The 25,276-nt window shown below is 43.6% G+C and overlaps 1 protein-coding gene across 3 annotated transcripts in view; it reads right to left on the bottom strand.

Annotated features, from left to right (window-relative positions):
- The window catches only part of SEC14L1 (SEC14 like lipid binding 1), a 96,989-nt gene that overhangs the window by 57,232 nt on the left and 14,481 nt on the right, over positions 1 to 25,276 (bottom strand). For all 3 annotated transcript variants that reach the window (XM_040330128.1, XM_040330130.1, XM_040330129.1), the window contains exons 2-3: positions 21,431 to 21,516; positions 3,639 to 3,730 (exon numbers count right to left, since the gene is read on the bottom strand). In XM_040330128.1, the coding sequence (XP_040186062.1) occupies positions 3,639 to 3,701 (63 nt within the window). In that variant the 5' untranslated portion in view covers positions 3,702 to 3,730; positions 21,431 to 21,516. The remainder of the gene's footprint in view (positions 1 to 3,638; positions 3,731 to 21,430; positions 21,517 to 25,276) is intronic.

The raw sequence follows: 25,276 nt of genomic DNA, 5'->3' as shown, positions 1-25,276 counted from the left end.
ATCTATATCTCTCTCTCTATATCTATATCTATATCTCTCTCTCTATATCTATATCTATATCTCTCTCTCTATATCTATATCTATATCTCTCTCTCTATATCTATATCTATATCTCTCTCTCTATATCTATATCTATATCTCTCTCTCTATATCTATATCTATATCTCTCTCTCTATATCTATCTCTATATCTCTCTCTCTATATCTATCTCTATATCTCTCTCTCTATATCTCTCTCTCTCTCTATATCTCTCTCTCTCTCTATATCTATCTCTCTCTCTATATCTCTCTCTCTCTCTATATCTATCTCTCTCTCTATATCTATATCTCTCTCTATATCTCTCTCTATATATCTCTCTCTCTCTATCTATCTCTCTCTCTCTATCTATCTCTCTCTCTATATCTCTCTCTCTCTCTATATCTCTCTCTCTCTCTATATCTCTCTCTCTCTCTATATCTCTCTCTCTATATCTCTCTCTCTATATCTCTCTCTCTATATCTCTCTCTCTATATCTCTCTCTCTCTCTCTCTCTCTCTCTCTCTCTCTCTCTCTCTCTCTCTCTCTCTCTCTCTCTCTCTCTCTCTCTCTCTCTCTCTCTCTCTCTCTCTCTCTCTCTCTCTCTCTCTCTCTCTCTCTCTCTCTCTCTCTCTCTCTCTCTCTCTCTCTCTCTCTCTCTCTCTCTATATATATATATATATATATATATATATATATATATATATATATATATATAAAACAAAAAACAAACAACGAATGAATAACATGCACTGTATTGATGCATTCACACAATTTCCCAGTAACCATGAGATAAAACAAAGTTCAGGAATATTCCTATTATGTACACTACAAACTGTATGATTAAATCGGTTCGGATATCACTGTTTTCCTAACCTGACAGCTTATTATTCTAAATAGGAAACCTTAATTTTGTTTGCAAATATTAAAGATTCTAACTACAAGCAAGAATGAGTCCTTAGATTTAAAGAGCACCTGTCATTTCAGATCCATCATGGCAGCGCCCGTTAGCGGACATCCACTCACCTGCTGTTGCCATGTCCCTCACCTTGTTTTGTCACTGCCACATCACCAGCCATCCCATTAAAGTGAACGGGACTGTAGGTGAATCAACAGCGGGTCAGAGGAGTTGATTTAAATCATTCCTTTTTACTAGTGATTTAAATCGACTTTATTTTAAATCATATCTACCCTGGATGGCGAGACATTTTTTTTTAGCTACATAAATTTGTAGGTCATAGAAAACGTGAGAATTAAACGATAATGTACTTGAACATCCAGAAAAACTACATCACTTTCCATAAATAAGGCTAAAAAACTACTCAGACATCCAAAAACTGAACATAAACGAAATATGCATCGCCACAGCTGAAGAGATTACATGGCAAATCATTACAGAAAAAAGCTTTGCAGCCTGAAAACCAACTGAAAATCTTTGTAAATCTACTTTCCTGGCTGCATCAAGGATTTATATGACATCAAAGCGCGAAGACCCTAAAGGCCTCTAATATTTTCAGCGAGGACGGAAATAACTCGGCTATAGGAGTTACGAAAATCCTCATCGCAGAAAAGAACAGTAGGAATTAGGCATGCCCACACAAGAGTTTATATTAATAGACACGCTTAGGCATAGTCCTTTAACAATCACATTTCCATGTGAAAAGAGCAGCTAGAATCTAGGAACATTCACAGCTAGCAAAGTTCATCACATAAGCATTGAATTATGGGAAATTTCACCTGGTATTCAAAACAATACAAAAAGCATTAAAGCTAAAATCCAAGCAAAAAGCTAAATATAAAGCTTGAATCATATACTGTAAATAGGAGCCATTATTCCTGCAAAAAGGATTTGTATTTCTCCATCCAGTTCTGAGACTAACACAGCTCTGCCACACCAAACAGCCCTGTCTGACGGGGCAGGAGACCTTTAAGTTGCAGTAAAATTGTCCATCAAAAAGCATGCGATGACTGGTGAACCCCCCCCCCCCCCCCCAAGATGTATGAGCATTATGTGTCAGCAAAATGTTCTGTACTGGTATTCCCTTTTCTAGCACAAACCCCCTAATCACTCCTTGCACAAATCCTCTTCCCTTCTCTCAACACAAATTGCCGGCAAATCACCACTCCTAGCACACCTCAAATTTCCCCTCCTAGAACAATTCTTACCTCCTGACCCCCCAACAGGACTGCAGACATGATACAGGAGAGGGTCAGAGGCTGCAGACATGACACAAGAGAGGGCCAGAGCCTACGGACATGATACAGGAGAGGCCCCGGCATTATACACACCCCCGCAGTATACACACCCCCCATTTTAGTGAAGACCACCACAGTGTAGACACCCCCCCCAATTTAGTGCAGACCACTGCAGTATAGACACTCCCTATCCCACTTGGTGCAAACCCCCATAAGTATAGACACCCCCCTTAGTCCAGACCCCCGCATTATACACCCCCCCCCGCCATATAGACACCTCCCATCTCACTTGGTGCAGACCCCAATCAGCATAGGCACCCCTCTCCCATACTTCCATCTACATAAAGTTTATGGTACAGACCTCAGAACAGCGTGTCCCCCTCAGGAACCTCCTCCTCACTGGATGTAAACAGGGAGGAGGTGGAGGCATCGGTGGCTTCAGTCCCCATTGACACGAGCGAGTGTAGAGCAGCGGGCAGTTTAAGCTGTACCGCGACACCGCTGCAGTTGGCCAGGGAGAGCCGAGGAAACCTCTTGCGGCTCGACTTCCGCTTTGCAGGAGCTTCGGTCACCTGACCAGCCGCGTCACACCCTCACACAGGCTCCTGTGAACACTGGCTGGGGAGGAAAAGAGGGCGCGGCTACCGCCCACGGCTCAGTGTGGAGACTAAGGCAGGGCTCACGGCTCAGCTCTTTCAGCTCCGGTTAGAGTAGCGGAGCAGGGCATAGCGCGGCGCTCAGATAGATGAGATCATTCCCAAATAATCGATTTTTAGCTGTAGCAGCATCAATGCCGAATCGCACGCGGTCGAATCTGCGATTACATTTGACACCCCTTGCATCAATCCAGGCACCTGGCGGATCCAGACTTTCATTGTTGGGATGACACGGTGCCTGGAGTGAAATCTGTGACGTCAGCAGAGAGTGGACTTCGGCTTGCTCTCTGCTGAAAACGGTTCACAGGAGTGCAAAACGAATTGCATTCCTGTGATCTGTAGGAGAAGCCCAGCCAAAACGAGCATTGGCTATACTCCTCCTTTAATGTGATGGCACTGTACCATGTGTAGATTAATTAAATGCCAAAGACCTTGATGCCACCCTCTTCTTAGTATGATCCTTTCTAAATGTATAATTCCTCTACAATCCAACAATTTAGAATTATTGTTGCGGTGTGTGAGATAACACAACAAGTTTTTGTGCTGTTAAACTCCAAGATCTAAAAGGAGGTTGCAATGCTTGGCTCTGAAGTTTATTGGGGTGTACACACACTTTAATCATTAGGGGAGTCAGCTTGAAAACCTTTATAGTGCACGGCAAATATATTTGTGAGTGCCAAGAGCTTCTACAGGGTACTGTACTGATCAGTAGACAACCCCTTTTAATAAAAGAAAAGACATAAAAGAAACAAACATTTTTCAAATACTTACAGCCATAATCATTTCAAAGCTGTATTTATACACCCGGACGGGTGACTGGTATTTCTGCACCATGGTGACTGGTTACTTGGCACTTTCAAAACCTAAAAAAAAAAAAAATCAGGGATGAATCCACACAAAAATATATATTCATATTATCATAAAAATACATAAGTATATGTTGGATATTGAGTGAATCTGAATGCATGCCAAAACTTTTTTCCTGTTTTGAATAGATTAAAGGAGTTGTAAATAAAAATGTTTATGCTGAAATGACTGTTTACAGGGTAGAGAGACATAATAGTTAACTGATTCCTTTTAAAAACAATTAAAAATAGATAAAAATCAATCAATCATATAATGTACCTGTAGTTTCTAGTTTCGTTTTTGCATGTTGTTTCCTGCCTCTGTGATGTACAGAGAAACAGAGCCAATACAGGGCAGTGATGGTTTGGAAAACGAAACGGATTGGTGCTGTGGGGTTTTAGACACACAGTAATCACACCTCCTTGATTAGTGACCACAGAGAGAAATCTCCCAGTACTGTGGTCATCAGGAAACAGACAACCAGGAAGTGTGGAGATCAGAGAAGAATTACAGCAACATCAGAGCAAAAATGAACAATGAGGACATGAAAACAGCACTGCATTCAAAAATTCCTTTAGGCCCCTTTCACATTGACGGACCGTTCGTCCGTTTACGGACTTGTAATGCATCCCTATGGGATTGCGTCCGCTAGCGGATGGAGCATCCGCTAACGTCCGCTAGCGGATGGAGCATCCGCTAACGTCCGCTAGCGGATGGAGCATCCGCTAACGTCCGCAACCATCTGCGTCCGGCGGAACGGATCGGATGAAGACGGACAGACGGTCCGTCTTCATCCGATTCCCCATAGGGGAGAGCGGAGGAGAGACAGGGCGGTCTCTGCACTGTGTGCGGGGACCGCCCTGTCCGCCGACAGCTCAGCGGGGATCCCCGCTGAGCCGACGGACACACACGGAGCGGACACAAAAACGGTCCGCTCCGTGTGAAAGAGGCCTTACAAACCCATTAAGAGATTTTAAAACACTGTCAGTTTCAGTTGTTTGCCATCTCTGTCTCATTAGATTTGCCCATACTTCCTATCCTGTAGACTCAACAGGAAGAGGATATGATTCCAATGTGGGGGAAATCTCTGTAGACAGTTGTCACTGGAACAAGTCTCCCCATTGAACATTTCCCCTTAAAGGGGTTGTAAAGGTTCGTTTTTTACTTTCTAAATAGGGTCCCCAGGGTCATTGGTGTTCAGGATAATTTGAATCTAAATATTTAAATGTACCATACACACTGCGTTTGGGTGTGTTCAGTTTAGCGGCGCTTAGAGAATATTTTGCGCCCAGGAAGATTAGAATCTCTAAGTACATGTAAACACATCTACACCCAGTTTAAAGCAGTAACATCTAAACACACATTGTTAACACTTCCCAGATACCTTCTCATGCTTTTACACAAAATCCAGGTGTGCCAATATGAATCAAACCCAAGAGGATGCATTCTCATCTATAATGAGACATCAGGGATCTTTTGGACCCCTTTTCTCCAATGAATCTAATGCAGTGCAGATTGTTTAATGAGATGTGTGGAAGTGCCGCTGGATCACTTTTATCTGACAGTGGACAGTTGGCAGATTTCCCTTAACTTACCGTCACAGTGACAACGGTTTTACCAGACAGAAAGTCAGAAAAACCTGCAACAGTCACAAAGACAGAAATGAAAGACTAGGCATTCATGTTCATTAGGAATAAAACCCTTACAGAGATCTAAAAAGGGCACTGATATCATCTGAGAGGTAGAAGTTGCTCATTGCACAAGGAAACCCTAACAACCTCTAGAGGAACTCTGGTTGAGAAAGACTGATATATGATGTAGCTTTAGTGGCTTGTTATGCAACCTCCACATTTTAAAGTGTATTCTTCCATACAGTATTTTCATATTAAATATAGAGATTTCTAAATTAGGGAGCTCTGTATTTGACTTAATCTCTCCACACTTCCCTGCTTAAAGGGGTTGTAACGGTACATGTTTTTTCACCTTAATGCATTCTATGCATTAAGGTGAAAAAACATCTGCGGATTAGCGGCCCCCCTGCCCCCCCGTTTACTTACCTGACCCCTCAAAAGTCCCGCGCCGTGAACGCGCTGGCTTCTCGGGCAGGCTTGTCGGCTCATTTATTGGTTGATTGAAAGCAGCGCAGCCATTGACATGGTGCACCAGGGGGTGGGGCCGAGTGTTACAGTGAGCGGCTGTAGCCACCGGCTGTATCATGGGAGCACCCACAAAAACTAACCACCATGCAAGCTCGCTCACATGAAGGTGGTTAGTTCCTGCGGGGAGGAGCCAAGACAGCCGCAGAGGGACCCCAGAAGACCAGGTTCGGGGCCACAGTGCAAAACGAGCTGCACAGTGGAGGCAAGTATGACATGTTTGTTATTTAAAAAAAAAATATATATATATATATATATATATATATATATATATATATATATATTTTTTTTTTTTTTTTACAGTCCCTTGAAGTATATATCCTGCCCAAAACTTTTTTTATTATATTAAGATTTTGTTCTGAATAAAGGGGAAATGTTAAAATGTCTGTTGGGAACAGTAAAGCCCACCGTACACAGGGGCAGAATGTTGGGAGACATTTGCTGGTTCAAAATAAAAAACAGCTGACATTCTGCCTGTGTGTATGCCGATCTGTATGAAATGTATGCTGGAAAACCAGCAGCTGAGCGGCTGCCATTGGCTGAGAGCGCTGATCGGAGTGTTCTAGCGGGGGTGTCATCCAGTCAAAACACAAGAGCTCAGTGAGGCGATCGCTGGACTAACCTTGCATGGTTAGTACAGCGGCTCTGAACAGAGCGGACACTTTTCGTGCAACACAAAAAAAAAAAACTGTAGTGTGTACCCGGCTTAAAGCGGTGGTTCACCCACACTAACAACATTTGAGCATTACATTAGGCATAGTAGCGCGAGCTACAGTATGCCTGTATTGATTTTTTTATCCCCGTACTCACTGTGCAATCCTCTATAGAAGATTCCGACTCCCCGCGGGGAATGGGCGTTCCTATCAAGAGGGAGGATGATTGATGGCCGGCTATGGCACGTCACGCTCCCCGAAGATAGCCGAAACAGGTCTCGGCTCTTCACGGCGCTATACGGCGCCTGCGCACAGACAATGCGCAGGCGCCTTGAAGCGCCAAGTCCTATTTCGGCTATTTCCGGAGAAGCGCGACGTGCCATAGCCGGCCGTCAATCATCCTCCCTCTTGATAGGAACGCCCATTCCCCGCGGGGAGTCGGAATCTTCTATAGAGGATTGCACAGTGAGTACCGGGCTAAAAAAATCAAGTAGCTCGCGCTACTATGCCTAATTTAATGCTATTAAAAAAAAAAATGTTTCATTAGGGTGAACCACCGCTTTAAGCCTATGCATTATGTCATACTGCAGGCTTAGGAAGAAAAACAGATCTGCATAGAACCATAAAGTGTTTTCCATCAATGTACACCATGACTGTACTGTGAGTCCATAGTCTTTGCTGAACAAGGAATGAAAGTTTAAACAGGACCTATTGTCTTTTGAATGTCTTTTTTAAGATGTGAAAAAAAGGACAATGTGTGTAAATATTCCTGTGTTTTTTTATGTAAAGTTGGTAATGTAATTAAACATTTGTACATAGAACAGCCATATTTGCTTATGCTGTAAAGATGAGGCTTATTGAGTGAAAACAATAGCTCTCTAACAATGTCTAACACCCGAAATGCACCTGGAAGTGAGACTGGTGTTATGTAAAGTGTAATTCCAGCTCTACCATTTGTTTGGGCCAAGCCGTGTATACAGTGATAAAAATACAAGACTTCTTCTGCATGGCTTAGGTAGGCCACACAGTTCAAATTCCTGAACTGAACTGGCCCAGATTCGAACTGTATGGGCAGGCTGAATGTACCAAGTTAATCGATCAACTTGAGTACAATCAGCACGCCAGGTTTTACCTGTGATTATTGCTAGCAATAATCACTGTGTTCTCATGGGGAGGACGGCCTCCCCCGCCGGGAGAAGACAATGGCCCAGCGGGAGGGATTCCCACATCAACACCGTCTGATGTGGAAAATTAAGCAAATTTCTTTCCTGAAACCCATTGTTGCAGGAAAGAAATTTGCTCCGTGAATGGCCGGCCTGAAATACATTCAGACCAACTCAATTTAAATCCAGCAGCAACAAAGCTATGGACTATTTTTTTTTTTTTTTACCCAAGCTGAACTTTTAGCGAGCATTCACACCTGGAAATGCACTATGCCTCCAACGTGAGAACCGCAGGGGGAGTTCCTGAAATCAGCTGCGAAAGGCAGTATCATTGAAAGCAATAGGATGCGGTCTTGCAATGAATCGGGACCACTTGCATGCAATCACCCATGCAGCAATCATATACGAGAGTCTGCCCTGAAAACTGACTACCTGCGTCCAGGCCCGATCACTTGCATGTGACTCCTGCATGAGAGATCACATGCGAGTGACAACAATTAACAAAAATTTAAAGCTGCGCTGCACTACGACAACTCGTATTAGTGACCAATCAATAATATTTAAACGTGAAAAAGAGATTGTAAAAACAATCGACTGTGAACGGATGTGTCACTGTGTTAATACAATATGCAACACCAAAATGTGCCAATAATGTGACTAGTAGGCAAAATCACTTGTGCTGTGTAAAAATATCATTAAATGAATAATAAATAATATTCCAACAAACTTAAATAAAGTCCATTTAAAGTGGAGTATCCGTGACTTCAAGACGAATTAACACCCAAGAAGAAAGTGCCAAGAGCTATAGATGTAATTCCTCCACCTCTTATTGTAAATCTTCTTACCGACTTCCATGGATCTCTTGTTACAGAGATCACATTCGCTTGTGGCTGTTAACCCTGCCCAGGGTCTCTCAATAGTCTCTCTCACAGGTTACTGTCCTATTCCTTCCACATGGGAAACTGAGGCGATGCGCTGGCAGGAGAGAAAAAAAAATCTACTGCAAGCAGCATCTTTGGAGCGGTGAGAGGAGCGCTGTGTATACCGCTCCTTCCCATTTAAAACAATACCACCCGCGATGCGCCTCTGCAGAGTCGCTTTGCGGGCGGTATTAACCCTTTTTCGGACGCTAGCGGTGGTTAATACTAGCGGCCGCATCCCGCAGCTATTCCGATGGTATAGCCCCCGAGTGAAAGGGGCCTTACAGTTTATCACAGGTATCCCTGCAAGGGGAGGATTGTGAATGCACCTTAAGTGACATAATGAAGCGCAGAGCAACTATTAACAATGCAAAGAAAACCACATTTGGAGAGGGGAGGGGTTAGAACTAGGGTTGTCCCGATACCACTTTTTTGAGACCGAGTAAAAGTACCGATACTTTTTTTCAAGTACTCGCTGATACCGAATACCGATACTTTTTTTTAATGTCATTTGACAGTATTTTTTTTTCTTTTTTTACACAATTTTTTTTTAACTTTTTTTTTTTTACAGTGATTTTTTTTTTATTCTTTTTTAGGGGGGGGGGGTGTAGTGGATTGTCAGTGTGTTTTTTTTTCTATTATTATTTACATTTTATTTTTTTAATTAGCCCTGTTGGGGGGCTTTGGTGAGATATCAGGGGTCTTAACAGACCTCTGACATCTCCCCTTTAAGACAGAGAAAGGAACTAGGGACACATATTCCCCAGCTGCACTGGAAATGAATGGATCACTGACTCTGTTCATACAGAAAAGGTAGGAGCTGGGATTAGCGGCTCCTACCGCCGCTCTCCATCCTGACAGAGGGGGCGGAGGAGGACATGGAGGGGGGACATAGATCATGAAGGGGGGACACAGATCACGGAGGGGGGAAGAAAAACAGAGGACGGCAGCGGCACGGAGGGGGGGGGAACAAAGGACGGCAGTGGCATGGATGGGGGGGAACAAAGGACGGCAGCGGCATGGATGGGGGGGAACAAAGGACGGCAGCGGCATGGATGGGGGGGAACAAAGGACGGCAGCGGCACGGAGGGGGGGGGAACAAAGGACGGCAGTGGCATGGATGGGGGGGAACAAAGGACGGCAGCGGCATGGATGGGGGGGAACAAAGGACGGCAGCGGCATGGATGGGGGGTAACAAAGGACGGCAGCGGCACGGAGGGGGGGGGGAAACAAAGGACGGCAGCGGCACGGAGGGGGGGACAAAGGACGGCAGCGGCACGGAGGGGGGGAACAAGGGACGGCAGCGGCACGGAGGGGGGGAACAAAGGACGGCAGCGGCACGGAGGGGGGGAACAAAGGACGGCAGTGGCACGGAGGGGGGGGAACAAAGGACGGCGGCACGGACGGGGGGAACAAAGGACGGCAGCGACAGGGGGGAACAGAGGACGGCAGCGTCACAGAGGGGGGGGAAAGAGGACAGCTGCGGCACTGAAGGGGGGGGAAAAGAGGATAGCTGCGGCACGGAGGGGGGGGAAAAGAGGACAGCTGCGGCATGGAGGGGGGGAAAAGAGCACAGCTGCGGCACGGAGGGGGGGAAAAGAGGACAGCTGCGGCACGGAGGGGGGGAAAAGAGGACGGCAGCGGCACGGAAGGGGAGAGCAGAACGGCAGCGGCACAGAGGGGGGGACACAGGAGCATGGAAGGAGAGTCAGGTATCGGAGCATTTTCCCCGAGTACAAGTACTCGGGGAAATGCTTGGTATCGGGACAACCCTAGTTAGAACCAACAGTTTTTTATTGTTCCTTTCCTGGTGACTACCACAACCCTCCCTTCTTGTACCGGTGTCACAGAAATAGGAAAAAAATATGGGGAAAATGTCCCCAACTGGGTTACAAGCAGCAAAAAAAATAAAAACTGACATTTTAGTTCTTTCAAATCGAAAAACTGATTTGGTTATAGTGACATATGCCCTATTGATCAATATAATGTGTCATTTGTAAAGGTTGGTGTACTTAAAGTGTTTTTGTACTGTGTCTCCCCAGTAATAGCGAATGTCACTAGTCAAAACATAACTACATGAGTAACTTCAGAAGCCAAGAATCAGACCCTTCAAGTTTCTCTGTAAATATACAGGAAACCATTTGATAGCTGCCTCAGTGCTTTGTTCCGAGTTGTCAATGGAAGGGGAGTCAGAGGCTCATGAACCATGACATTTGTGGGGGAGACTCTACATCACTGTAAATGGGGGGCCACTAAGGCTTATGAGACATTTTCACTAGATCTCTATGTAACATGTAGGAAGATTAGGCCCATTAATGCAGATCACCAAACAACGTACGTCTGATGAGCAGTGTTGATTCTCTACAGCACTAAGCTGCTGCTATGAATGTGTCTGTTTCATCAAAGTAGGTGTGATAAACCCTGAGCGGAGGAAATAAAAGCAGGCACCGTCAGGAAGGGTGGAGTGCATGTGTGAGGGTTTAAATTGTATTTACACTTTTGCAGCAAAACTGGGAGAACATTTACTTTATCTGTTATACATTTCCATTCATATACCAAAACTTAGGCAAATAAAAAGGTAAGCAGCTGTCGATCGACTTCTGTACAAACACCCTGTCAGGTTTTTCCCAATCGATCAGTGTTGCCAGCTATAGCCAGCGACACTGACCAGAGTATTCTGATGGTGGGGAAGTCTCCCCGCCTTTAGTATACAAAGGGTCAGGAAGGAGGATTCCCCCATCCACACAGAGTGTGGATGGCGGAATTGGATGAAAAAAAAAAATTTCATTCAACCTTCTGGTCGAACGGTAAAATAAATGACTGATGTATTGGCTGCCAAAGCCTTTTTCCCAGAAGGGCATCCCAGGAGTAAGACAAGGTTATCATTGGTCAGCATGGTCATGTGGCAAAGCTACCAATTGATTGATGGTCATTGTAACCAGCCTTCGGGGCTGCATGGTGACGTTTTTAATTGTGTGGTCCATTATACTGGCTGGTGTGGGTGTCTGAAGATGGCATTTACAGCAGCTAAGTGCAGCAGGGACCAGGGGAAGCGAGGAGGGTGTTTGTATTTAAAGGGTTTGTTAACCCACATGTGCAAATTAATGCCAGCCCCTCTATTAGAGCCTGGCATAGCACACTAAATCTTTTATAAAAATGAGCATTGTAAATACCTATTTAGGGCGATCTTCAGGCCGGTCACATGACTCGCGGCCGCCGTACACATCCGATATATGGCTTCTGCAGGAGGGCCCTAGATCTCCCTCTGACGTCAGCCAGGGAGATCACATGGCCACTCAGTCCCTCCTGCAGTATCCCTGGAGACCGGCTGCGAGTCACGTGACTGGTCTGAAGATCGTGCTAAAACTGTATTTGCAACGCTCGTTTTTATAAAATACTTATACAGAGTGCTACATATTAGAGGTTCTGGCAGTGACATTTTGTGAACTTTTAATGTACTAATAGCGACGGGAATGGGGAGACAGAAAAACAGACATGGAGCTGGCTGACAGGCAGGGAGTAGAGGGAGAGAGGAGAGCTGGGCTGTGAATGATGAAGGGACGTACGATGACCACGGAGGCCAGGGCTCAGCAGCCCTGATTTTCGAGGTCAGCGCAGAGGGGAATACAGGGAGTGGCAGGTTCAACCAGGTTTTTTACAGTTTAGAGAGGGTCAGATTACACAACACAAGCACTGTTTAATCTGCTTTAAAGGATCAGTCACCTCTGCGGTTTTTAGTTTTTGCGCTATAAACAAAAATAGAGCGACAATTTTGAAAGAAAATGAATATTTTTTACTTTTTGCTATAATAAATATCCCCCAAAAATATATAAAAAAAAAAGTTATTCCTCAGTTAAGGCCGATACGTATTCTTCTACATATTTTTTGTTAAAAAAAAAAAATTGCAATAAGCGTTTGATTGGTTTGCGCAAAAGTTATAGCGTTTACCAAATAGGGGGTATTTTTATTAATTTTTTTTTGTACTAGTAATGGCGGCGATCAGCGATTTTTTTTTCGGTACTGTGACATTATGGCGGACACTTCAGACACATTTTTGGGACCATTGGCATTTTTATATCGATCAGTGCTATAAAAATGCATTGGATTACTATAAAAATGCCACTGGCAATGAAGGGGTTAACACTAGGGGGCGGGGAAGGGGCCAAGTATGTTCCCTGGGTGTGTTCTAACTGTAGGGGGGGGGTGGACCGACATGGGGAAATGACAGATCTTCCGTTCATACATTGTATGAACAGAAGATCAGCATTTCTCTCCCTGACAGGACCGTGAGCTGTGTGTTTACACACACAGCTCCCGATCCTCGCTCTGTAACGAGTGATTGCGTGTGCCCGGCGGCGATCGCGCCTGCCGGGCACGCGCACGGGAGTCGGGGGCGCGCGGCCCTATTGGCTGCTGGGCGAGGTGACGTATAGCTACGTGCTCTCGCCCAGCTGAGCCGACCTGCTGCCGTATAAATGCGGCGGCTGGTCCGCAAGCAGTTAATAATGTACTAGTATGCGATGCATACTAGCACATCATGCTATTATCATGCAGGGGCCCAACTGTTTGGCGATTCACTACCACACTAACCGGGTTGACGTCCTAACGTCAGGGATTTGAAGTGGCAATATCTGGATGATGCCTGCAGCTATCTTTTTTCAGCAGCCGATTCCCTGTAATGTAAAATCCATCAGCTGTTTAGCCGATTGATTGTTTTTGCAGGCTACAGGAGGGGACATCCCCCCTTCCCGCCACCATCTGGTGTTTTTCTCTGGGGCTGCCCCTGCAATCTGGGATTAAATCCCCTGGAGGCAGTTTACCATAGAGTTGGCCATCTCTATGACCCTCAAAGGCCGGAAGTGAAGTCATGACATTACTTTCGGCACAGACAGATGTAAACACTGCTGTTTTTTTTGCTGGGAAGCCCGAGATAGATTTTTTTGTCATGCCCTATTCCTATTACAAGGAAGGTTCACATTGATTACAGCGATAAAAAAAAAGGGGGGGGGGGGGGGAGTGTAATTTTTTTTTATATATATATATATATATATATATATATATATATATATATATATATATATATATATTTTTTTTTTTTTTCGCCTCTGTCCCCTCCTGCTCACATGCGGAAGTAAAACACATACGACGGTCACACTAGCATATGTAAACGGCATTCAAACCACACAGGTGAGGTATCGCAGTGATCATTTTAAAGCACGACATGTTGGGGGTCCATTTACTTGCCGTAAAACCTCATCTTTCACATTATACAAAATAATTGGGGTAAATATTTTTTTGCTTTAAATCACGACAGTGGTTTTTTTTTCTCCTAAAAATAAAACACACACACCTTTGAAAAATTGCTGTGCAAATACCATGTGACATAAAAAAAAATTCAACAACTGTCATTGTATTCCTAGGGTCTCTGCTAAAAAATATATTTATAATGTTTGAGGGTTCTGAGTAATTTTCGAGCAAAACAAATTATGATTTTTACATGTAGGAGAGAAGTGTCAGAATTGGCCTGGGTGGTAAGTAGTTAATGGAGCTTTTCTTTTTATAACCTGCAGTACATTTTACTGCATTAGATATTATGTGTTTTTATTAGTATTCCAGGGTTTTAGGCATGGAGCCGCCTTTTTATACTATGACATGAATGTACCTAGGGAAGATGAGCAAGTGTCTGGCTGTCAATTGTGTACACCTCTTCCCTAGACATTCACATTTTTTACTTGGACAACCTAAGGATCTTTCCAAATAATAAAACACAGCTGTCATTCATTCATTCCTGAGGCATCTCGCAGCTGATGCATAATGGCCAGCTATGAATCTGCAGGGCATCGTTTGACAGCTACACTTACAGGATTTTTTTTTTCCTTACAGAGAGCCAATGATACATTGCTACTTGTGAACAAACATTGTAGATTCATAGCTGACCATGCATCAGCCACCAGATGCCTCAGGAATAAGCGAATGACAGCTGTGCTTTACTATTTAGAATGATTCTCAGGTTGTCCAAGTAGAACATGCGAGTGGTCAGGGAGAGGAGGGTACACAACTGACAGCCAGGCAAGTATATGTCATATTCTGAAATGCCTAAAAGCACCACAATACTAATAAAAGAATATACAGTGGATATAAAATGTCAGGGTTCTGTGGTGTAAAAAAAATAGACAAAGATAAATCATTTCAGAACTTTTTCCACCTTTAATGTGACCTATAAACTGTACAACTCAGTTGGAAATAAAAAACGGAAATCTGGAATAAAAACAAAAATAACATGGTTGCATAAGTGTGCATACCCTCTTATTACTGGGGATGTAGCTGTGTTCAGAATTAAGCAATTACATTCACTCATGTTAAGTAGAAGTCAGTACACACCTTCCATCCTTTAAAGCAGGGTTCGTCGAAATCCGGGCGCCAGGTCGCAATTGCGACTAGAATCAGCAACCTGGCGCCTGGGGAAGGAAGCATAGGCCTGCAGAAGGCCGCGGCCTCAATTACCGGCCGGCACAGCGGGGGAGGTGGGGGCGCACGAAGACACAGGATACCCCATCCTGTGTCTCTGTGCACCCCCCACCTCCTCCGCCGAGTGATCGATTCGGGCCGCGCCGGCCAGTAATTGAGGCAGCGGCTTTCTGCAGGCCTATGCTTTCTTCTGTGATCTGGCGCCATCTTGTGGTGGCCATTGGTATGACAGACAAGACAACCAGCAATGCTAATGGAGCTTCCCCTGTGTTTTCACTGCCATCTCCTTCCCTCTATATAGAACCCCCAAACATTATAATATATATATATATATATGTATATATATATATATATATATATATATATATATATTTTTATTCAAACACCCTAGAGAATAAAATGGCGGTCGTTGCAATACTTTGTCACACCGTATTTGCGCAGCGGTCTTACAAACGCAACAGTAAAGCTAGCCTCATTTTTTTTTAAATTGTGAAAGATAATGTTACGCCAAGTAAATTGATACCCAACATGTCACGCTTCAAAATTGCATCTGCTCATGGAATGGCGACAAACTTTTACCCTTTAAAATCTCCATAGGCGACGTTTAAAAAATTCTACAGGTTGCATGTTTTGAGTTACAGAGGTCTAGGGCTAGAATTATTTCTCTCACTCTACCAATAGTGGTGATACCTCACGTGTGGTTTTAACACCGCTTTCATATGCGGTCGCTACTCAAGTATGCGTTTGCTTCTGCGCGCGACCTCGGCGATACGGGGCGCATTTCTGTCTCTTAGCTTATTTAGCTGGCTCCTAGATTCTAAGCAAATTTGTCAAACCCTGATTTAAAGTGCCTCTGATTAACCCCAAATAACGTTCAGCTGTTCTAGTAGGTCTTTCCTGACATTTTCTTAGTTGCATCCTACAGCAAAAGCCATGTTCCGCAGACAGCTTCCAAAAGTATCAGATGGATCTCATTGTTAAAAGGGTTCAGTCAGGTGGAGGGTACAAAATAATTCCCAAGGCATTAGCTATACCATGGAACACAGTGAAGAAAATATGGCACAATGGTGACATTATCAAGACCTGGACGTTGCCCCAATATGTATGAAAAGATGAGAAGAAAACTGGTCAGGGAAGCTGCCAAGAGGCCTATAGCACCATTAAAGGAGCTGCAGGAATATCTGGCAAGTAAGTACTGGCTGTGTGGTACATGTGACCATCTCCTGTATTCCTTATCTGTCTGGGCTAAGAGGTAGAATGGCAAGACGGAAGCCTTTTCTTACAAAAGAAAAACACCAAGCCTGGCTAAATTTTGAAGTCTCCCAAAAGCATGTGGGGAAGCATGTTGTGGTCTGATGAAACCAAGGTTGAACTTTTTGGCCATAATTCCAAAAGATATGTTTGGCGCAAAAACAACATTGTCCATCACCAAAACAACACCATACCCACAGTGAAGCATGGTGGTGGCAGCATCATACTTTGGGGCCTTTTTTCCTTCAGCTGGAACAGGGGCCTTTTAAGGTAAAGGGAACAGTTTAAAATACCAGACAATATTGGCACAAAACCTTCAGACTTCGGCTAGAAAGCTGAACATAAAGAGGAATTTCATCTTTCAGCATGACAATGACCCAAAGCATACATCCAAATCAAAGGAATGGATTCACAAGAAGAAGATTACAGTTTTGGAATGGCCCAACCAGAGCCCAGACCTGAATCTGATTGAAAATCTGTGGGGTGATCTGAAGAGGGCTGCGCACATGAGATGTCCTCGCAATCTGACAGATTTGGAGGGTTTTTGCAAAGAAGAGTGGGCAAATATTGTCAAGTCAGGATCTGCCATGCTGATAGACTCATACCCAAAAAGACTAAGTGCTGTAATAAAATCAAAAGGTGCTTCAACCAAGTATTAGTTTAAGGGTGTGCACACTTATGGAACCATATTTTATTTTTAATTCCCTCCACCTAAAAGATTTCAGTTTGTTGTTCAATTGATTTGTACAGTTTATACAGTCAGGGCTGTAAATATTGGGACATGGACACAATTCTAGTCTTTTGGGCTCTATACACCACCACAATGGATTTAAAATAAAACTAACAACATGTTCTTTAACTGCAGACTTTCAGCTTTAATTTGAGGGCATTTACATCCAATCAGGTGAACGGTGTAGGAATTACAACAGTTTGTATATGTGCCTCCCACTTTTAAAGAGACCAAAAGTAATGGGACAATTGGCTGCTCAGTTGTTCCATGGCCAGGTGTGTTATTCCCTCATTATCCCATTTACAAGTAGCAGATAAAAGGTCAAGAGTTAATTTCAAGTGTGCTATTTGCATTTGGAATCTGTTGCTGTCAACTCTCAATGAGATCCAAAGAGCTGTCACTATCAGTGAAGCAAGCCATCATTATGCTGAAAAAACAAAACAAACCCATCAGAGAGATAGCAAAAACATTAGGTGTGGCCAAATCAACTGTTTGGAACATCCTTAAAAAGAAAGAATGCACCGGTGAGCTCAGCAACACCAAAAGACCCAAAAGACCACGGGAAAAAAAATGGGGTGGATGACTGAATAATTCTCCCCCTGGTGAAGAAAACACGCTTCACAACAGTTGGCCAGATCCAGAACACTCTCCAGGAGGTAGGTATGTGTGTCAAAGTCAACAATCAAGAGAAGACTTCACCAGAGTGAATACAGAGGGTTCACCACAAGATGTAAACCATTGGTGAGGATCAGAAACAGGAAGGCCAGATTAGAGTTTGCCAAACAACATCTAAAAAGGCCTTCACAGTTCTGGAACATCATCCTATGGACAGATGAGATGAGGCACATATACAAACTGTTGTAATTCCTACACCGTTTACCCGATTTGGATGTAAATACCCTCAAATTAAAGCTGAAAGTCTGCAGTTAAAGCATAGAATGTATAGAGCCAAAAAGATCAGAATTGTGTCGATGTCCCAATATTTATGGACCCGAGTGTAGGTCACATTAAAAAGGTGGAAAAAGTCCTGAAATTATTCATCTTCATCTCATTTTTCTACATCACAGAAACCTGACATTCTAACAGGGGTGTGTAGACCTTTTTATACCCACTGTGTCCAATGCAATACTAAGGTTATTAAAAAAACACACATTATTAAAGCGGAGTTCCACCCAAAAATTGAACTTCCGTTGTCCGGATTCCTACCACCCTCGGGTGTCACATTTGGCACCTTTCAGGGGGGAGCAGATACCTGTCTAATACAGGTATTTTCTTCCACTTCCGGGCGATCTACGCCATGTCCGCCCCCCCTTCTGTCTTCTGGGAGACACACATGTCACAGAAGACAGCAGGGACCACTCAGAACGCGCAGCATGACTTTGCACATGTGCAGTAGGGAACCAGGATGTGACGCCCCAAGGCTTCACTTCCTGATTCCTTACTAGCAATTCCCGAACCTCCACCTGGTGCAGAGGGGACGAGTCGGTTTCAGGTGAGGACTTTTCCGGCGCCCTGGACAGGTAAGTGTCCTGTTAAAGGTCAGCAGCTGCAGTATTTGCAGCTGCTGACTTTTAATTTTTTGTTTTAGGCGGACATCCGCTTTAAGCACTTCTTATTACTAAACTGATGGTGCATTATCAACACAATGTAATATTAGAAAAACGAACCTTCCCTTTTATAAAAGCAAAGCATGATTGTTGTGTAACTGCCAAAAATCTGTCAAAATTTGAAGTTCTATCCGCTCCCAGCATGGTGGCGAGGGAAAACCACGAACCAGGAAACCATGAAAGCTATACTGACCATACAATAACCTGGAGGGATTGGTCACAGAACAAATAAAGGCAACCCTGTACTACATTTTAGCTAGTCTCTCTCCTACTGTAAGTAAGAACTGGTTACTGTGCTCTGTTTTACTGACAATTTAGGTAGGAGTGGATCACATGCACTAAAGCGGCCACTTGCAGGCTGCTGGATTCTTACACAAGTTCTTTTGTCTGGAGCGGAACCTTTAACGAAAAACTAAAAAGGCAAAAAAAAATAAAAAATGTATTTCATTATAGATATAGTCTGTTTCTTTTTTGCAGTGTCCCACTGGGGAGATTTACCCTCATTTCTTCTCCCAGAGCCAAAACAGGAAGTTAGAGGAAATTCCTCCAACGTGAGGGATTCACCGGAATCAATGTCTCAATTGGAAGATTTCATCTCTATTCCTGTTCTGTGGACAATCCAAATTGTCCTGCGGGTTCCTGTGCAGATGTTTTTGAAACCCCCTCCTGAAGTTGGACTGACATACGGGTATAAAATCGTGCAAGTTCAATCCAGCAGCAGTGTGAACCTGGGCTAAATGGGAGTTAGGAACCTTAGATTGTAAGCTTCTTGAGGACAGAGAATGATGTGAATGTGCAATATATATATGTAAAGCGCTGTGTAAATTGACAGCACTATATAAGTGCCTGTGATAAATAATAATAAATATCAGTAAACAGGACGAATAGAGAGGATGAATCTCTCTAACGGGGACAGAGACAGCAATAAAAACCTGACAGATGTTCCAATACCTCCCCATTACAACAACCACCAAGATAAGGGGTTGTAAAGGTTTGTTTTTTATTTTCTAAGTAGGTTCCTTTAAGCTAGTGCATTGTTGGTTAACGTACCTTTTCCTTCGATTTCCCTTCTAAATGTTTTTTTATCTTTGTCTGAATTTCTCACTTCCTGTTTCTCCTCAGTAAGCTGTTCTGGCAGACTAACCCCCAGCCAGAACACGGGGGCAAGCTTACTGAGGAGAAATAAGTTACACATCCCAAAATTGTCAAACAGAAATTTTATAATTATTCTACAGCATCCTTTATCAACCAGCATTCAATGCAACCCCGGGGGTTCCTCCAAAGGTTGTAAGGGGTTCCTTGAGCAATTGCTGTCTCTCAGATAAGTTCCCACTGACACCAGTGACCTTTTAACTATCATTAAAGTGGAGGTTCACCCAAAAGTGAACCTCCGCTTTTCGGAACCCTCCGGTGTCACATTTGGCACCTTTCAGGGGGGAGCAGATACCTGTATAATACAGGTATTTGCACCACTTACAGGGATAGACTCTGCGGGAGTCCCGCCCCTTGGCGTCAGCCCACCCCCCCTTTGTGTTCTGGGAAACACACGGCTCCCAGAACACAGCGGGGACCAGTGAGGACGGCGCATCGCGACTCGCGCATGCGCAATAGGGAACCAGGCAGTGAAGCCGCAGTGCTTCACCTCCTAATTCCCTCACCGTGGATGGCTGCTCGCCCTCGGCTGCCAACGTCGCGGGTGACCTGTACAGGTAAGTGTCCGTTTTTTTTAAGTCAGCAGCTGCAGTATGTGTAGCTGCTGGCTTTTAAAAAAAAATAAAAAAATTCAGGTGAACACCCACGTTAAGGGTAATTCTTTCTACTGAACATCAATGAAGTGAACACCATGCTAATGTACTGTGAGCCACAGATATAGTAATTATTAGCAGGGGTCCCCAAAGACCGAAAAGTTATTTCAAGGGCTCCTCCAGGTTAGAAAGGCTGTTGTAGGAGTGTCTCAATTGTACATGATGCAGTACCCGGCAAAAGCAGATGACAGCAACAACCATTTACAACCCGGTCTATAGACTAACCACCACCTTCTGTATACACCAGGGGTGCCCAACCAGTGGCCCAAGAGCCACATGTGGCCCGCGGAGCCCTCTGATGTGGCCAGCGACCTCCTGCTCTAGGATTAAATAGAATAGAATACTGTTAGTAAAGGTCAGTTTATTACTAAAATCACAGTGTATATTTGGGCATCTGTTCTGCATTGGTTACTGGGCTGCTTTCAAACTGATCTGCAGGTGCAGAGCAGGTTACCTGCACTGAGCGATCGACTTCTGTTATTACCTTGTTTGGTGAGTTTGGTTTGGTGAGCTTTCTAAAAGTGCACTAAACCTGCAGAATATAATAGAAGTCTATTGCAAAAATGCAGGAAAGCCAAAAGGTACACTGCATTGCACCCGTGATGCGGGAAAACCACAGCGCATCAGCGTGAAAGCAGCCTTAGGCAGCTTTCAGTGTCAGTCCGAACAATTGGACCCACCATTCACCTCTAAGTAGTGGCAGACATAAACCGACTTGTGTCCTACCTCCAATACGATGCGCATAAAATATTGTGGGCTGTGTCCTTGTCCGGCTCTGCATACGCAGAGCAGACATGGACATGCCATCCACCCACTCCGCACATTGTGCCCCGCGACCGGTTACCAAGTCACTTAAGTGGCCCTTGCTCTTCAAAAGGTTGGGCACCCCTGGTATACACTATACATTTTAGCGACCCAGTGAAGTCATGTCTCAAAAGATTTAATTTTGTACAATATACTTTACCTAAATTGGAAAAAATAAAGTTGAGTCCTGGGCTATATAGAGGCAATTGGCAGTGCTCTTGAAATACAAGGTTCAATGTAACACATCTACAGAGAAGGCAGATTAGGGAAAGGATTAGTAAAGTCACAACGGCAAGAATAACAAGGTTCAATCTTATAAACGTTTGTTTGGAATACAGAGTTCACACAAGCTACACTTTCATATACAAGCAATCAGGTAGGGGCATGTCTAGATCTTATATACTGCAGTCTAACTACTTACATTCGTCCCACCCAGATTATACACACAGCTGCTCTTTCCCACCCCCATTACACACACAGACCTGCTGGAAATAATATTCTACTAAAGAGGAATGCCTGAGAAGCAGCCAAAATTCCACATACTACTTAGTGAGCAGTAACAAAGTGCCAAACCGAACCAGGGTTACTAGGTGATGCAGACACATGTTGATGTTCCTACAGAAAGCCAGAAACGGCATACTTTCCCTAAAGCAGTGGTTCTCAACCTTCTTGTGCCGTGACCCCTTGATAAAATTTCCCAAGTTGTGGGGACCCCCAACAGTAAAATTATTTTCGTAGCGTAGGTTGTCAGCACCTAAGGCAAGACAAGTAATTTGCGCCCCTAACCTACGGACATTTAGCGCTCCCTGAGTCCCTTCCACTCGTACAGTATTAAAGTCCCTTATGGTACATATTGGGATGTAGAACTCTTTCCCTTTGATCTTCTTTCTTTCACTTTTATGTCTCTCATCTTAATTTTTTTTTTCTTCCCCCATCCCTCTCTAGCCATTTTTCTTGTTCTTTCTCTTCCTTTTTCTTTGTTCCTCCCCCTCTTTTCCTCTCCCTTCCATGTATTCTCTATTTTTATTTCTTCTCTTACTCCTTGGTGGGGAGGTGGGTGGAATAGGATGAGTGGCAGTGCTGGGGGGAGTTCTGATCAGCCAACTTGGATGCTCTTGATCAAGGTCATCTGCTGATCTGAGAACTGTAGTGGAGACTTTTAATGACATCGCGGTATATGTGTTTCTAGAGTATATTTAGACGAAATATGAATAATAATAATGCATAGTATATAAACATCACTGTCTGGTAAAACGTCAGCAGAAGTAGTGAAGATAGATATCTCTAACGGCGCTTGGGATAGCAGTAAAAACTCCCAGGGGTTCTACCATCCAAACCCCCCGCAAAAAAAAAAAAAAAGTTATCATATATACACACGAGTATAAGCCGAGATTTTCAACCCTTTTTTTAGGGCTGAAAATAGCCCCCTCAGCTTATACTCGAGTCAGTGTACCTGTCGGGTCACGAGCGTCCATTTTTCAAAAGACGTGGCTTCCCCCTGGTCCGTGATAGGCGTTTGACACCGTGTTCCACTACCGCCTATCACGGAGGTCCTTTCATCCTCGGACTTTCCCAGCACTGTGTTCAGTGTTCCTTCCATCATGGACGTCCTCTTGTCCGAGGATGAAAGAAGGTCCGTGATTGGCGGAACACTGAACACAGTGTCTGCTGGGAAACCGAGTCCGAGGATGAGAGGATCTCAGCGATAGGCAGTAGCCGAACACCTTGTCAAACGCCTATCACGGACCAGGAGGAAGCCGCGACTTCTGAAAAATGGACGCTCGTGACCCGACAGGTATCACGGAACGAATGGGACCAGGAGGAAGCCGCGACTTTTGAAAAATGGATACCGCAGCCTGTCAAGAATACAGGTACACTGAGGTTGCAATGGGCATAGTGAGAATGGGCACAGTGATAATAGGCACAGTGAGGCTACAATGGGCACAGTGCGAATAGGCACAGTAAGGCTACAATGGGCACAGTGAGAATGGACACAGTGAAGCTGCAAATGGGCATTGTTGACCCTCTTTTCCGCTTACAGTAGCTGCTGCATTTTCACCCTAGGCTTATAATCGAGTCAATACGTTTTCCCATTTTTTTGTGGTAAAATTATGGCCTCGGCTTATACTCGAGTATATACGGTAGAGCTGCATGATTCTGGCTAAAATGAGAATCACAATTTTTTTGCTTAGAAGATAGAGCACGATTCTTGTGGCGTAACATCTTTCACATTAAAACCAAAAAAAATAATTGGGCTAACTTTACTGTTTTTTTTTTAATTATTATTAGTTATTGAAGTTTTCCCAAAAAATTGCATTTGAAAGACCACTAGGCAAATACAGCGCGACATAAAATATTGCGGCAATTGCCATCTTATTCCCTGGGGTCTCTGCTAGATATATATATATATATATATATAGATATATATATATATATATATATATATATATATATATATATATATATATAATGTTTGGGGGTTCCAAGTAAATTTCTAGCAAAAAATATTGATTTTTAACTTAAGAAACAAGTGTCAGAAATGGGAGTAAACTTCCTTCATTTACACACAGAAGTTTGCTCTAAGAAGGAAGTTAGATACAATGTTTCATGTTAAAAAAAACTTGGTAGACTGCCTGGACTTTTTGTTTACACACAGAAGTTTATCCCTTGGATCTAAACTTGGCAGAGGACTTTTTCTTTTGACAGCTGAGCAGATAAAGTCTCTCCACTTGTTATATGAAAGATCGTCAGGGGGGTTGAATCGAGATCACGATTTTTTAACAATTGTGCAGCTCTAATATACTGTAGTGGTTATTCATACACCTATGCTGAGGCATTATGCAGGCTATGGTTAGGTAGCTGTCAAAGTGATCCAATGGCATCAATCATTTGTCACTTCTCAGGAACAATCTTGCAGGTCAGGAGTTCTCACTTCATTGCTTGTACGCTTGCTCTTGTTTACTAACCGAGTCTTAAAGTCCAAGTCACTTTTCTGAAGTCAGTAATCTATCTGAACTTGCCTTTACCTTCCAATCAGCTCACCTCACTGAACTTTGCAGAGTCTAACTTCAGCTCTCCGCCCCCTTTTTCTGAACCCTCAGACAGGCTTATAAATTCAGCACTTGAACGGATGTAGAGAAGACTGCAGATACAACTTATGTAGGAGGATTGGTTTCATTTCTGTGCATCACCTGAGGATAGTCCCTTTACTGGGTATATGTAAGGCTTTACAACCACTTTAAGAAACGTTCATCATTCTTGTATTTAGCATATACACAAAGGTGTTGCAAAGGTCAATTTGAGAAACGTTTTTACAAAAAAATTAAGAATTCAAATACTATCTTGTCATTGGATGCAAACTTTTGGGACACCCTGTAGATGACGACTATATAAGCCATCTTCCAAAGACCAGCAGAATCACACTGCACACCCAACTCTCCCATGAGTGACCAGTTGGCCCCAATATGAGGTTTCATTGTTACAATTCCCTTTATTTCTGTGCAATAGGAAGGAAACAGGATTGCACATTTTAACGGAAACTCTACAGAAAAAGAAAAGTGATTGTGTCATGTACAGACCAAGAACCTAAAGTAATATTTTCATAGAGTGACTTCACAAACATAGAAAAACAAAGCTGCTGCGCCATGTAACAGCAGATTTGAGCCAGTGGCCATTATGTAAACTTCTCCTGTTTGGCTCTGTGTAACTTATGTCACAGAGAGGAGGGGAGAACAAACTAAATATTTTAGGGCATTAGCTCCCTGCCTGCACATTACCAATGTAAAAGTGTTAAAGTGATCCAGTTCCTTATACAAAACCTACTCAACAAAACTCCCCTGTAAAAGAAGACAGTAAGCCCTTACCCTTTCCACTGCCAAACTCTGCACTAGCAGATTTGGTTTCAGCCTACTCTGACCCACTATGTAAGGAGACAGCCCTCCACGTCGGGGTCCAAACTGAGGGGCCGCCCCCTATGCGAGCACCAATTTAAGGGGCTGCTCCCTAT

Source organism: Rana temporaria, chromosome 12 (assembly GCF_905171775.1).
Source record: "Rana temporaria chromosome 12, aRanTem1.1, whole genome shotgun sequence".
NCBI classification, from domain to species: Eukaryota; Metazoa; Chordata; class Amphibia; order Anura; family Ranidae; genus Rana; species Rana temporaria.
Note: the sequence above shows the minus strand (reverse complement) of the source record. Positions and strands in the feature narration are given on the sequence as shown.